Here is a 12,961-nt window from a genome sequence, read left to right as displayed (position 1 = left end):
CCCACATTAATAGTTTATGAAACTGTAAAGAAAGAATAAGAGGTGAAAAGAATTTTCCATGCATTTGACATTACTAGGACTGAAACTGGACTACTACCATCACTTCTTCCTGATACACATTTCTAAAAAAATGTTTAAAATTTATGAAGCTCATAAATCAACAGCCATGCATATAATTGGAAAGCTGGTAGAAGTCATTCCATCAATACACTCAGGATGGGGTTCAAACACCATGTGGGGTGCCTGAAATTTAGATGTCAGTGTGTGACCATCCCCCTGACAACCCTTTATGCTGCAGCTATTTTGAAATTCCCCAAATTGCATGTGTCTTACCGAGGTGTGCAGGGCCCCTTCATTCTCATGGAGACAGAAGGCCACGATAAAAGCAAGTAGACAAAAGCTTAATTGAGGCAAATTAAAGTGACAAATGATATAGTCCTTTTTATTGAATTTGATTAACCATTAAGCAACAAGTGTAAATCAAAACAGCAAATCTTGTGTCAGATATTTTATATTTTGGTAACTTCAATTCAAGACTGAATTTTACCAAACAGAAACTTTGGAATAATTTTACATGGCTGCATTCAAGTGAAGCTTTGGTTTTGACAAGGCATTTGTTGGAGAGGTACCATTTTTACAAAAAAAAATCAATTAGAAAAACAAGAGAAAAAATTAGATGACAGGAGAAAAAGATTTTTCTCATATTCTAATTGTGTGTCTTTCTCTATATTAGGGTCCCAGTCCCTCAACTCAGATATGTATTTAACCCTCACATGGGGGATATATGGAAACTGGTCACATTTCTTTTGCTGTGAGAGAACAATATCATGGCATTATGGAAAAGGAAGCCAATTCTAATCTTTGAACTTAATTTTTTTTTTTCTCTTAGTTTTCTTTGTGTATTTCTCACTTAGATTCCATTATATTAACTTTGATGCTGCTCTTTGTGATTCCTGGATAAGCTTTAGTCACTGGCAAAAGTGCTCAAAACTTTGGCCTTTCCTGCGTGCTCATCACTGTTTATGATCCTTTCCCCTCCTTTCTTCAAAAATTCTTGTTTTATTACAGATGTGGAAAAGGATGGAAAGGAAACCGTTGCCACATAAGTGCTAAGCCTCTTCAGACTCCAACTTCAAGTCCCCTCCAAAATGGTAAGTCTGTAAAGAGAAAGTAATGTCTTTCAATTCATCCTTTGAGTCTTTCATTTTACTTATTTCTGTCTTTGATTGCTCTGATTTTGCAGATATTTGGATTGGATTGGGTATCGGCTTCTTACTGATTAAAATTACAGTTGCTGCCTTGTATTTTCTTTCGAAGAAGAAAGTGCCAGAAATGTAAGTAAAACTTTTATTTTGCATATAGCAGACACAAATGTGGCACAGAGCAATGGCCAGCTGCCCAGGCTCATTGGTTTCAGTTTTGAATTTCCCTACAGTCTGCCTTCATACGAAACACTAAGCAGAGAACATAACTTTGCAACAAAAGCTGACCTTAGTGGGCCCCAGTCTGGAAACAATGAGCAATGGCTTGATTGCCTAGAATGTTTTGATTGTGGCATTGTATGAATATTCTTGAATTATAAAATTTAGAGGTTTTTAGGATATGCCTTCAACTGACAATTCAGTATTTCACAGATATATTTACAAGCCCTACCTGCCATCCCTCTGATAATCTCTGCTTTTTCTCTCCTTCGATAATCTCTGCTTTTTCTCTCCTCCTTGTTTATTTTACTCTAACCTCTGTATTGCTTCTCTGCCTACCTCTCAACTTATTCTGCTAGATCCTTCTCTGCCAGCAAGTACCCAGCACTGTCCCTTCCTCCCTTTCAGCAATTCCTGTTGCACATTTCCTTGTCCATTTTTGTGCTGTTAGATTTTCCTTGCCCTTCATTTTCTTCTCCAGAATTCATCTTCAAAGCTGTCTCTTTTCCTTTAAACTTGTTCTCTGCTATAGACTTCCCTCTCTTTGGGGATGTTGTTATCTCCCAAAGTATCTACTAAACTGTGCAGACTGCTGTCCTGACATTATTGCTGCTGACACGTCTCCTATCTGCATGCTCCCCTGACAGGTAGAGCTGTCTGTGGACACAGAACAAAATGTTGAAGCAGAAACCTTTATTGGTTGTGCTTCTGTTAATTGAGTGCATAGCTTCACCTGCTTTCCTTACATCTTCCTCTTCTTGAAAGCAGGAATAACATTTCCTTATCTGATTTCACAGGGCTTTAAGATTTAATTCATTCACATTAATACAACCTGCCAAGGCACACATATGGAAAAGCACTTCAGAAGTGCAAGATTACTTCTATTGTAAGAGCTGCTGCATTTTTATTTTTGTCATTTCAATATTTATCTTTGAAAAAAGAGTTTAATTTCTCAAAACATGTTTGATAGTGTTTTAATTCAAAAAATATTCTCGTTTCCTCCACTACTACTTCTGTGCTCTCATTCAACACTCCCTCTATGTTTTTCTTTCATAAATGTCTACTCAAAGGTTACTGCACTGCCATTCACATCTCTTTTACCCATAAATCTATATTTAAGGAATAATTTTTTCTTTTCTTATAATTACTTATTCTACCAAAAAAAAGTAGTCTTTTTTCTACCCTGTTGCAGTATGATACTAAGCAATATGGTCCTATTAGGTATAAAACAGGGATGAATGAGCATCTTCTTAGTATGGCTCTAAGAATATCCCACAGCCCTGACATGTAGAGAACCAGAGCTGTGAAAGAGAGGATTAGACAAGCTTACAAAACAAAGCTTATTCTGGTCTTGATTGTTTTCATTAAAGCTTCCAGAAAGGTAAGTTATGATGATGGAAATTTTTGTGACTACAAATTTTATCTATTATAAACTGAGATTGTCAAATCATTTTGCCCACATTAATAATTATTAAAAAAATATTTTTTATTTTCCTTGTTTTCAGTCACAGTCTACTTAACATGTAAGTCAAAATGCTTTTTTAGGCATCTTCCTAAGAAAAAAAATTAGCTAATAAATTGCAATTTGTTTGAAATTGTGAAAACAATGAAATCTGAAATTTTGAATTTGAGAAGATAAGTTCATCCAGGTTCTTCCTCTTCAACTACCTAGTGCCTACCATGATTTGGTATATAAAAATCACAGCTGGAAACATAGAAGTAAATTAAGGCAAGTTATTCCTGAACTGCTTAATCAGTAATCAGAAGTGACAAGTCAAAATGCAGCCAATGTTAATGTACTGAGGTTTGGATCTTTAGGATAAAGCTTTATAAGAAGAAGTGACTTGTGTTTGCATAAGTCTGTAAAATGTACAATGTGACAGCACCACACAGAGGCATGAGATTTTACTCCTGATTTTTTTCAAGGGATTTGATGAATGAGAGGATTTTACTGGCACATATATTATAGTTACCTACAGTTGGTTTTCACTTCTGTCTGCTTTTAGCCCTCCTGAGCCATATTGTTTTCATAAAGTCATTAGGCACTGGAGTCAATCTAGCAAAGCTTTCACATGCTTGAGGCCACATTTACTACTTTTTGATAAATTCTTTTGCTTGCTATTTTTATGTAATTTCTGTTAGTGTCCTGTTGCTTTACTATATAGACCCACCCATGCAGGCAGTGGCAGATGGTTCTCCAAAGGAGAACATTAGGAGTTGTAGGTGTTAGCTCCCATGACATCTTAAAATGTTGTGTAGGTCCATCTAAGTCTCAGGGAATATAGTACAGGAATGTGCACAAGAGCTGGAGAAGCTTAAGAGTCCAATACAATTCTTTTTTTTTTCATCAGAAAACCAGGTAAGAGGCAGTAGGGATAGGCTGAGTATCCCTTAGGTGATTGCCAGCTGAAAATTTGTCACTAACAGCAGTGAGAACCTAAGTCACATTTGTCCCTCTTCTTCTTTGGAAACAATAACAGTGCTTTTTTCCTTTCCTTCAAACCAGAATGGATGCTCTGCTTCCCCTTTTCTATCTCCTTCTCCTTTGCAGAATTTAGTTTCTGATCTGCAGGCTTTAATCACTCCTGTTACTGAGTTGGAGTTACTGGAATTCATCATGTAAGTTTACTTCCTAATGGACAAAAGCAGCTTTCCATGGCTTGGCAGCAGCATACTTCATTGCCATGACAGCATTCAGATATGTCAGATACTTCCCAGCCCCAGCTGGGGATATGTGAAACCTTTGTATAGAAGCCCCAAATCAGAGAAGCTTGTGAGTTTCTCTCATTCCTGTTTGCACTGCAGACATGATGTTCCCTAATCCAGAAGGGAAGGCTGCCAGTTGCTCCACTCCATCAGTAACATCTGTCCTTGTTGACCAAATAGACGCAAAGCTTCATTTTAGCTTCCACTCTTTTGCAGCTGCCTTCTAATGCTTCATTGTAATTTGAAATGTGAGAGTATGAAAAGTAAGTGACTTTCTGTCCAGCAAAGTTATGCCTTTTTACTACTGCCTCCACATCAGTCAACATCCCTGGATCATTTCAGGTTGCTTCTTTCCTGTTCCTGAACTGTGCCATCCACTGCAAGGCCAATGCACCACAGCTATTATCAGTTCTGTCAATCTTAATGAACACAGAACATTAAATTTTCCAAAGCATATAACAATGTATCTTGCCACACAAGGAAAAGAGTGAAAAACTGGGGTCTTATGAGAAAGCATTTTAAAATGATAGAAAATCATGTAAAGAAAGGGCCCACAGAGGCCATTTTTCATCCTGCCACATCACAGACTCAAATCTATCACTCCTGAGTTCACATTTAAAAACCTCCAGCAACATGAATTTGATGGCATCCTCAGGCTATATTGGTACCTTGGGTAGAAAGAAGTTTGCTGTTAGAAAGTTATATTCCAACTGCTGATATGTCTGTTTATCATTTAAGTTCATATCTATTCACCATGGGCAATAACAGATCATTCCCTTCCTCCTTGCAGGAAGCTTTTTCTGTTCTTGAAGGCAGTTGTCATGCCTCCTTACAGGCTGCTTTCTTTAGGGTAAACAAGCTCAGTGCTTTAGTCTTTCTCCATAGTTAAGGCTTACTTACAAGTACGATGATTCCCAGTTTCTGCTGCCAGACTTTCTGCAGTCAGACCATACCCTTCTGGAGGTCTGGTGTGAAGGAATGGGTGGTATATTCCAAGGGAATCTCTCCAAACAGATCGGAGGGGCTGCCAGAGGTCATTGCTGGCTGTGCCTCTGTTCCTATATCCCAAAGAGATAAACAGAATGACAGCATAATGACATTTAGTGAATGGTTTTCAGCTTGTGAACTGGAACAGAGACAAATACAGTTCATGTATAATGGGAGAAAAATGCGCAGTTTTATGGGAAAGAGTAAACCAAAATTTGGAAGCATTAGCCATAAATGTTGGTTGGGAATTGTTGTGCTAGTCCAATGCTGCTATCCAAATCCATTGATTCCTCTGTAGGGTAAAATGCTGTTCTCAGAAGTTTTCAGTTTTTCTGAAATGTTACATCTGATGATCACCACACATAGGAAGGACAGCACAGAAACGGAAGGAAACACACTGAGGCACAACCAGTCTCTGTAGTCTGCAGCCTTCAAGATGACGAAGATGAAAGTTGCAAAAGAGTGACTTAATTTAAAAAAAAAAAAAATTACTTCCCCAAAGTGACTCAAAAGATATGAAGTGAAGACTTAGGAAACCCATAGAGCACATTAACAGTCAAATCAAACATCCAAGTGGCTTGTACATTATTTTAGATGCAGCTTCTGGAAAGTCTTCTCTCCTTGCATCATGCCTCCTTGTATGGGATGTGCAAAATATAGCTTACTTCAGCAAACCTAAATTTAGTTGAAAAGATTTTAGACATGCTTTGGAAATTAAGATCTTGAGTTTTAGTTTCTCTTAAGAACTGCAGCTTTAGCACACCTATAAAAATTCTTTTAAGGGATTATTTTAATTAGTAGCCTTATTGTAATTAAATCTTTGGTCTACTAGGACTTTGTCATTGTTGTTATGGATCAGATGATAAGCATTCCTCCAGCATTGTATTTCCTAAGAATCTGTGTTCTGTATGAAAGAAAGTACAAAATTATGAGCTCTTGCATCCAAAAAAAAAAAAAAAGAAATCTAGATACTTTAATTTTCATTAACAAGAATGATGTTACACAGCAGACTCTTTATATGCTGGTGGGTTTTTTGTGGAGCATAAAACTTCTTCCTGTCTTTGTGAAATTGTAGTGGAGAAACCTCTGACAATCAGTAGTTTTTGCTACTAAGGAATGCAGATGAACTTGTAAAGCTATGCCTAATGTTACCTCAGCCTAAGATGATTAATTCTCTCCATTCCTATTGTGGCATTTCTGGTTTTGTTAGAAAACCCAGTTCTCTCTACACTACCTTACACACATATTTGAGTATTTTTTACTTTTTTTTTACTTTTTTTTTTTTTACTTTTTTTACTGCAGTTGCTACCTCATCAAATTGATAGATTACAGCACTTGTGCAAACATGTGATTAAACTTTCTCTTACAAATTCTTTAAGGCCTTTTAAGTAATTTGAAAATATTTTAGACATTTTAAGGCCATCTATTGATATCCTTTAGAAAGTATTGCTTGCTACATTCACAAACAGGGATAACCATATATATAAGTTTGTATGAATGAACACATATCTATGGATGAATCTACATGTACCTACATATATCATATGTATGAATCTGTGTTTATATACGGTGTATGTATGTGTAGCATAAGTTATATAAGGTAGTATATTCAAGGTGGCTTTTGAATTTTGACAAAAATGTTCGTAAGAGCAGGAGTGAAATTGAGAAATTTCATTTTCCACCTAAGTTTCTGGTGCATAAATTCAAGCAGTGCTCATCTTTTGGACCATAAAATTCCCATAATCCCTAAGATTCAGTGACCAATACATATGCTTTTCATGATTTAGATCTAGAGGGGAAGACACCTGAAATCTGCTGGACTCAATTTTATTGTTTGAGACATAGACAGGACTGATTTCACCACAGTAGCCAAAAATGTGTTGTTGAAGAACTTGGCCAGCACTCAGTTAGGTGCCCACAGTTTGGCCCAGTGTCCTTCTGGTTAGTTCTCCTCCTTGCAGAGGAAGCTGGAGATCTGTGTTCAGCACCCTCCTGCCCTCAGGACAGACCCAAGTGCTGAGCATGCTCTTGCCCAGTAAGCTGTGTATGTGTCCTGCACAAACTGCTCGAGTTTAAAGGAGTGATGAAAAAGAATCAGACCAATCCCTGTCCTTACCATTTGCTACTGGCACAGGAAGGGTGGTTCACACTGAGAATTGTGTGACCTGTGTTGCCCTCTGGAAGTGTCTCAACTGACTCTAAAGAGAAATGATTTGTTTAATTCCATATCATGCTTTTAGGCCATACAGTTGGTTTGTGAGGTCTCAATGAGGCACCAAAATTAAGGCATGCAAGTGTGGCCCTCTGGGCACTAGTTTAGAAGCAGAGCCAAACTCCTTAAAAACTTCTCATCTTAGTTTGCTTCTGGCCTTATATTTTGTGAACCATGCTTTCATATTTAGAGTAAAAAATAAATTTTGTACACATTTTCTGGACTTCATTCAGGAGGACTGGGATGAAAATATACACTTAGTAGGCATATAAATAAACTTTCACTGCTTCACTAAGCAAACTAAATGAGTCAGAATATCATTATTTATTACAGTTAAGATTAGACCAAATGAAAAAATTAACAGGTTCAAATATTCAGCTCTCCCCATTGTTGTGTCAGGTAATCAAAATAAATTATGAGACTGGCATTAGAAGCAATTATTTTCTGACAGTCTTGTGAAATATTTTAGGGAGACATGTCTGGTTTAGAATAAAATTCAAATTTAGTTTCTTGCACTGATTTAATTCATAGGGTAGAATATCTCTGTGCCTTAACTTGTGTTTTCCTCCCATTCAGCCATTCTGGTTTTAGCTATTTGTGACAGAAATTATTCAATGTGTCTCCTCCGTGGTTCCCACTGAGGAACAGCTTCCCTTCCCTACATCTCTGTGGGCTGTGCTCCTGTGGCTGCTCTTGTCCCCTCAGTCCTGCCTACCCCAGAAACACAGAGCCTGTCTATCAGATTCTGGGGAGACATAGCTTCAACCACCTGCAGGAGCAGCTTTGGAACAGAAACACACACAGAAACAGACAAAAAAATTTATTTCTCCATCATCAAGGCTGATGGGAAGCTTTAGGGAAAATTTTTGTCTTAGAACACTGTTCATGCAGATTTTTATGTACACAAGGCATAAAGACTGTGGATACAACCCCAAAGAAATACATGCATCACTTCAGAAGCAAAGATAAGCTTCTGCTTCATTCTTCAGTAATTTTAACTAATACATCTGTTGCTTTTTATGTAGTATTGGAACAGCTTTGATGATTCTGGGCATCTCACTATAACAAAGACATTGAGGCGCTGGAGAGAGTCCGGAGCAACAAAGCTGGTGAAGGGTGTAGAAATTAATTCCTATGAGGAGCAACTGAGGGAGCAGGAAGTGTTTTGCCTGCAAAAAGAAAAGAAGGGTTGGGGGAGACCTTACTGCTCTCTATAACTGCCTGAGGCAGGAGATTGTGGCCAGGAGAGGGTGAGTCCCTTCTCCAAGGAATGAGTGCCAGGACAAGAGGACATGGCCTCAAGCTGTGCTAGGGAACTTCAGGCTGGACATCAGGAAGAATTTATTTATCAAAAGGGTTGTTAAGCATTGGAACAGAGTGCCAATGGAGGTGGAGTCACCAAACCTGGAGGTGGAAGGGGCTGGACATGGCACTTAGTCCAGCTGAAGAGGTGGTGATCAGTCAAAGGTTGGACTCAGTGATCTTACAGTTCTCTTCCAACATTAATGAGTCCATGATTCTGTGATTTCAAGCAAGGTGGAATATTAACAACTAGTCATCTATTAGGGAAAAAAAATTAGATCTAGGCAGCATGTTCCATGCCCATTCTGCTTTTGCAGAATAAATCTGATTAACTGCACAGGTCATAAGTGCTTCTAGAAAGAAATGGGGCATGTGAAGACCTCTATCAACTTTAAATCTCCAGATGAGGTAATGGACATGAGATTCATAAATAGCAAAATTTGTCCTAATACTCTATTATAAATTGTTTGAGGCATTGTATTAATTAGTGAAAAATTTGTATTTCAATACCTCAAGTGATTATTTGTTCCTGTCTTTGTAGAAAAAGATATGGGTGGAAAAAGCTTGTATAGCTTTAAAACAGATGCTGATGATTTTGACCCAAAATGCATGTTCTTTCCCAATTAATTGGAAAAGTGGAGTACTTATAACAATGAAATAACTAAGGTGCTCTTGAACTTGGAGCCTAAGACCATGTTAATCACTGAATTGTCAGTGTGATAGCAAAATACAGGAAGAACATGATCTCATTCCATGCAAAGAAATTATAGGAATGCAACTTTTAAAGTAATCTCATGTTTGATTTAATGTATAGCACCATACCTGCATTTTATAAATACTAAATAGTTCTATGCATATCCAGAAGCATATATATTTTTTGAAGCAACATATGAAAAATTTTTATTTTAGCCTAGACATTATTTATCCAGAATATTGGTTTAATTTCATTAATTTCAGTAGAGCTCAGTTGTAAATATATATAGCCTCCAATTTTTTTGGACTCAAGTCTTTTGAATTTTAATCTGTTTGGTTCTTTGATGACCTGTGTGATATGGTGTTTTTTCCTTTTTTTTTTTTCTTGTTTGACTTCCCAAGGAAAGTGCAGAAAAGTGCTATTTCTTCATTTGCCAATCCATTGTACAAAGACCTTAGATCATCTGGGAAAGTAAAGGTAAGCCGTTCAGAAAAACGTATTTGAGGAAGTCCTCAAATAGTATTCCATTAAAAGAATGTAATCCCTGAGAGAATGCTATTTAATAAGTGACAATTAGAAATTAACTCAATACTCAGATCAGTTCCAATGCATTTTCAAAACAACACAGTAATAGTTGAAGTCAGCTCAGTTTTGACAACCTCTCAGTGTTTATAATTATCATGACTTTGGCTGAGGATTTGGAGGAAAAAAAGTATTTTGGATTAAATATTTCCCCCACTTAGATAAGAATAAACTCGCTGGGACTCATCTCCTTTTGTACCTGGAAAATAAACAAACAAACAAAATCAAGAAAAACCATCCAACAAAGCAAACACACAACAAAAGAAACACATCAACAACAATAAAAACATAAAATGCATGATTTGGCAACCAAGTTGCCTTTGCACACTCACTTAACTTTAATAAAGGAGTTTTTAGTACTCCCCAGTACCTTAAACATAGATCACAATTTCCATCACTGTAAAATTCACCTTGACACTAAACAAGCAATTGGCCACACATTGCCCTAGTACCCTTTCTCGAACAGAATTAAGAAACTGATAGAGTAACAAAGAAACTTTTGCATAAAATATGTATTTAAAAGTGAATGTATTACAGAGAAAAGAATTAAAGGCAAGATTTAATTCTCAAATTAGAATGATAAGTAAAAATCATGTCCTAAACTTAACAAGGAATAAATTATTGATTAAATGAAAGTATATCTGATATTTTGTTTATAATTAAGACGAAGAACCTTGGAAGAAAAAAAAACACGAAAAAAATTTAAAATATCCTTCCTGCCCTCATTTTGATACTACCCTTATTAGCATTGAAAGAGCTAGGCTTGATTTGAAATAGAAAATAAAGATTGTCCTTTGCACAGTCAATAATATAAGATTCCACTGCAGCTTTGAATAGGATTAACTCTGACATGCCATTTACTTTCTGTAAAAAGGTCCTTACACCTGATTTTAGAGACATTAGATCAAATGAATTCACTTATAGGTTGGAGTTTGTGAGAGCTCCAAGTTGGAAATATTCCCATCACAATCATGTCCAATTCATCAGGACATTTTTATTTTAGTTAAAATAGATTCCTGACAGGCTTCATTTAATAGCAAGTTGAAAAACAGAAGCACAGAGTCAGGAGAGACATTTTCATGGAAGACAGCCCCAGGCATCGTGATTGAAGTCCAGCCATGTACCAGAACTTCCTCTATTTTCTCTAAAACTGGGAAAATACGTGTTTACGTTAATTTCTCTTTTTAAAAGAAAACAGGCATTATGAGTTTTCTCCAAGTCTGATGAGACTTAAATCTGAATGGTGTATCATCAATCAAAAGAGATGACAGAATGTGAGCAAAAGCTGTTGTCTCCAGCTGAATACTCGCAAGTTATGCCCTAGTGGGAGTCTCTGAGCTTCATAAAGAACAGTTCTCCTGTACCTTCCTGAACACAAAAATCCTGTGGGCTTAGCATAGCTCTACTCTTGCTCATAATGCTGCCTCATAATTTTGGATCCATAGAGTGTGTTACACAGGCACCACATGGCAGAATATATTCTTTTCAGCTCACTAAAAATATTCTGAAGCAGTTTTTTTCTTTTTATAGTCTCCTAGGTATGCCATCTCATCTGCTGTTCAAATCAGTGTTTCTCCATGGCATGAGGTATGTAATAATATATTTCTAGGATGTGGGTTGGACTAGAAAAGGAAATTCATTTGCAGAGGAAAGAGGAAAATGTCACTTAAAGTCAATGGCTTACTCCTACTTGTACTGTTAGCACCTCTGGAAATCTGAGAAAGATGACTGGGGCTGAATGGGTTGGCAAGGACCTCATAATAATAATTCTAGTAGTGTGGCTCTTCATAGCTACTTGGTACACCCTACACTAAAGCAGTAACTTTCAGTCTGGGCAGATGCTGAAGAAAATGCTTAGAATTACTGAAATCCTTTCCTGAAGGAAAGGTTCATATTATCTATTTTCTTATAATTTTTCAATCAAAGAAATGATAACCATTTCCATGAATAAAAGGAAATTACAATGCCGTGTACCAAAAGTAGTGACCCACTGCAATTACACTATTGTACACAGATTGCCTAATATAATGTTAAATGTATATTGAAGCAAGGGCTCTGGAGACAAGGGAAAAAAGGTGGAAACAGATGCAGAAGTAGGTTAAATTACTTGATCAGGGGCACGTAGTAGGCAATGGTTTTGGTGGATCTATGCTAACTTTATTTAGCTGAAAGTCTGGTCTAAAAATGTTTCAAGATTTTATAGTTTTCTTTAATATGTTATTTCTATATTGAATCTAAAACCATTTGTATGTGCATTTAAAAAAATAATTGAATCACTTGGATATTAAATTGATATTAAATTTCTTTTTTTTTTTTTCTTTTAGTATCCGTTTAATGAAAATGGGAATGCCACTTCTTTTCCGAATCCCCTCTATGGTGTAGCAGCAGAAGACATGGAAAAATTATGTAGCTCCTTGAAAACTTAAACACAATGCAGGATCAATAGTGATTGTAACTCTTTGCCTAAAGATTTGTTATAAAATCTGGAAGGGTGTCATGATACCGTAGTATATGCAATATGAATTAATAACTCATCACAGAATAACTCTTATTAAAACAATTACATTTAGAAAGTAAATTTATTTTGAAACTGCAATCCATACATAAGTAAACCATAATTACATATTGCCTTCTGTCATTTCTGTTGGCGTAGAAAGAGATTGATAATTATAACTATGAATTCATTTTACATTTATACAGTTTAAATTCTAGTAGGTTAATAAAATGTTTAATCTAATCCAGATTCTTTGTGTTTGGGAATCATAATTTTATGTCCATTATTTGAAAAACGATGACTTAAATATTTCTGTAATTTTGCATTAGAAAGGGATTTTAACTGACTCTATTAGCGTTCCAAGATGCAGAAGCAAAATAAAAGTCATTATAAAATTGGAAACATATCAAACTAAATCGAGAGTGGTCATGAATCATAGATTTGAATATTGGCTCAGCATGTGATTCATCTATGTGATGCACCATTATATGAATTTATTTTAAAAAAATATTTTTAATATTAACCGTGATAGTTATATCTGACCAAATTTCCCTCCGGTCAGC

The 12,961-nt window shown here is 36.2% G+C and overlaps 1 protein-coding gene across 1 annotated transcript in view; it reads left to right on the top strand.

Annotated features, from left to right (window-relative positions):
• MALRD1 (MAM and LDL receptor class A domain containing 1) overlaps positions 1 to 12,494 on the top strand; it is a 230,646-nt gene extending 218,152 nt beyond the window's left edge. Inside the window, exons 36-40 of the mRNA XM_058018380.1 lie at positions 1,069 to 1,151; positions 1,244 to 1,334; positions 9,724 to 9,799; positions 11,435 to 11,491; positions 12,229 to 12,494. Coding sequence (XP_057874363.1) covers positions 1,069 to 1,151; positions 1,244 to 1,334; positions 9,724 to 9,799; positions 11,435 to 11,491; positions 12,229 to 12,330 — 409 coding nt within the window. The 3' untranslated portion in view covers positions 12,331 to 12,494. The remainder of the gene's footprint in view (positions 1 to 1,068; positions 1,152 to 1,243; positions 1,335 to 9,723; positions 9,800 to 11,434; positions 11,492 to 12,228) is intronic.
• The last annotated feature ends 467 nt before the right edge of the window (positions 12,495 to 12,961 follow it).

This window comes from Melospiza georgiana, chromosome 1 (genome assembly GCF_028018845.1).
Source record: "Melospiza georgiana isolate bMelGeo1 chromosome 1, bMelGeo1.pri, whole genome shotgun sequence".
Lineage (NCBI taxonomy): Eukaryota > Metazoa > Chordata > Aves > Passeriformes > Passerellidae > Melospiza > Melospiza georgiana.
Note: the sequence above shows the minus strand (reverse complement) of the source record. Positions and strands in the feature narration are given on the sequence as shown.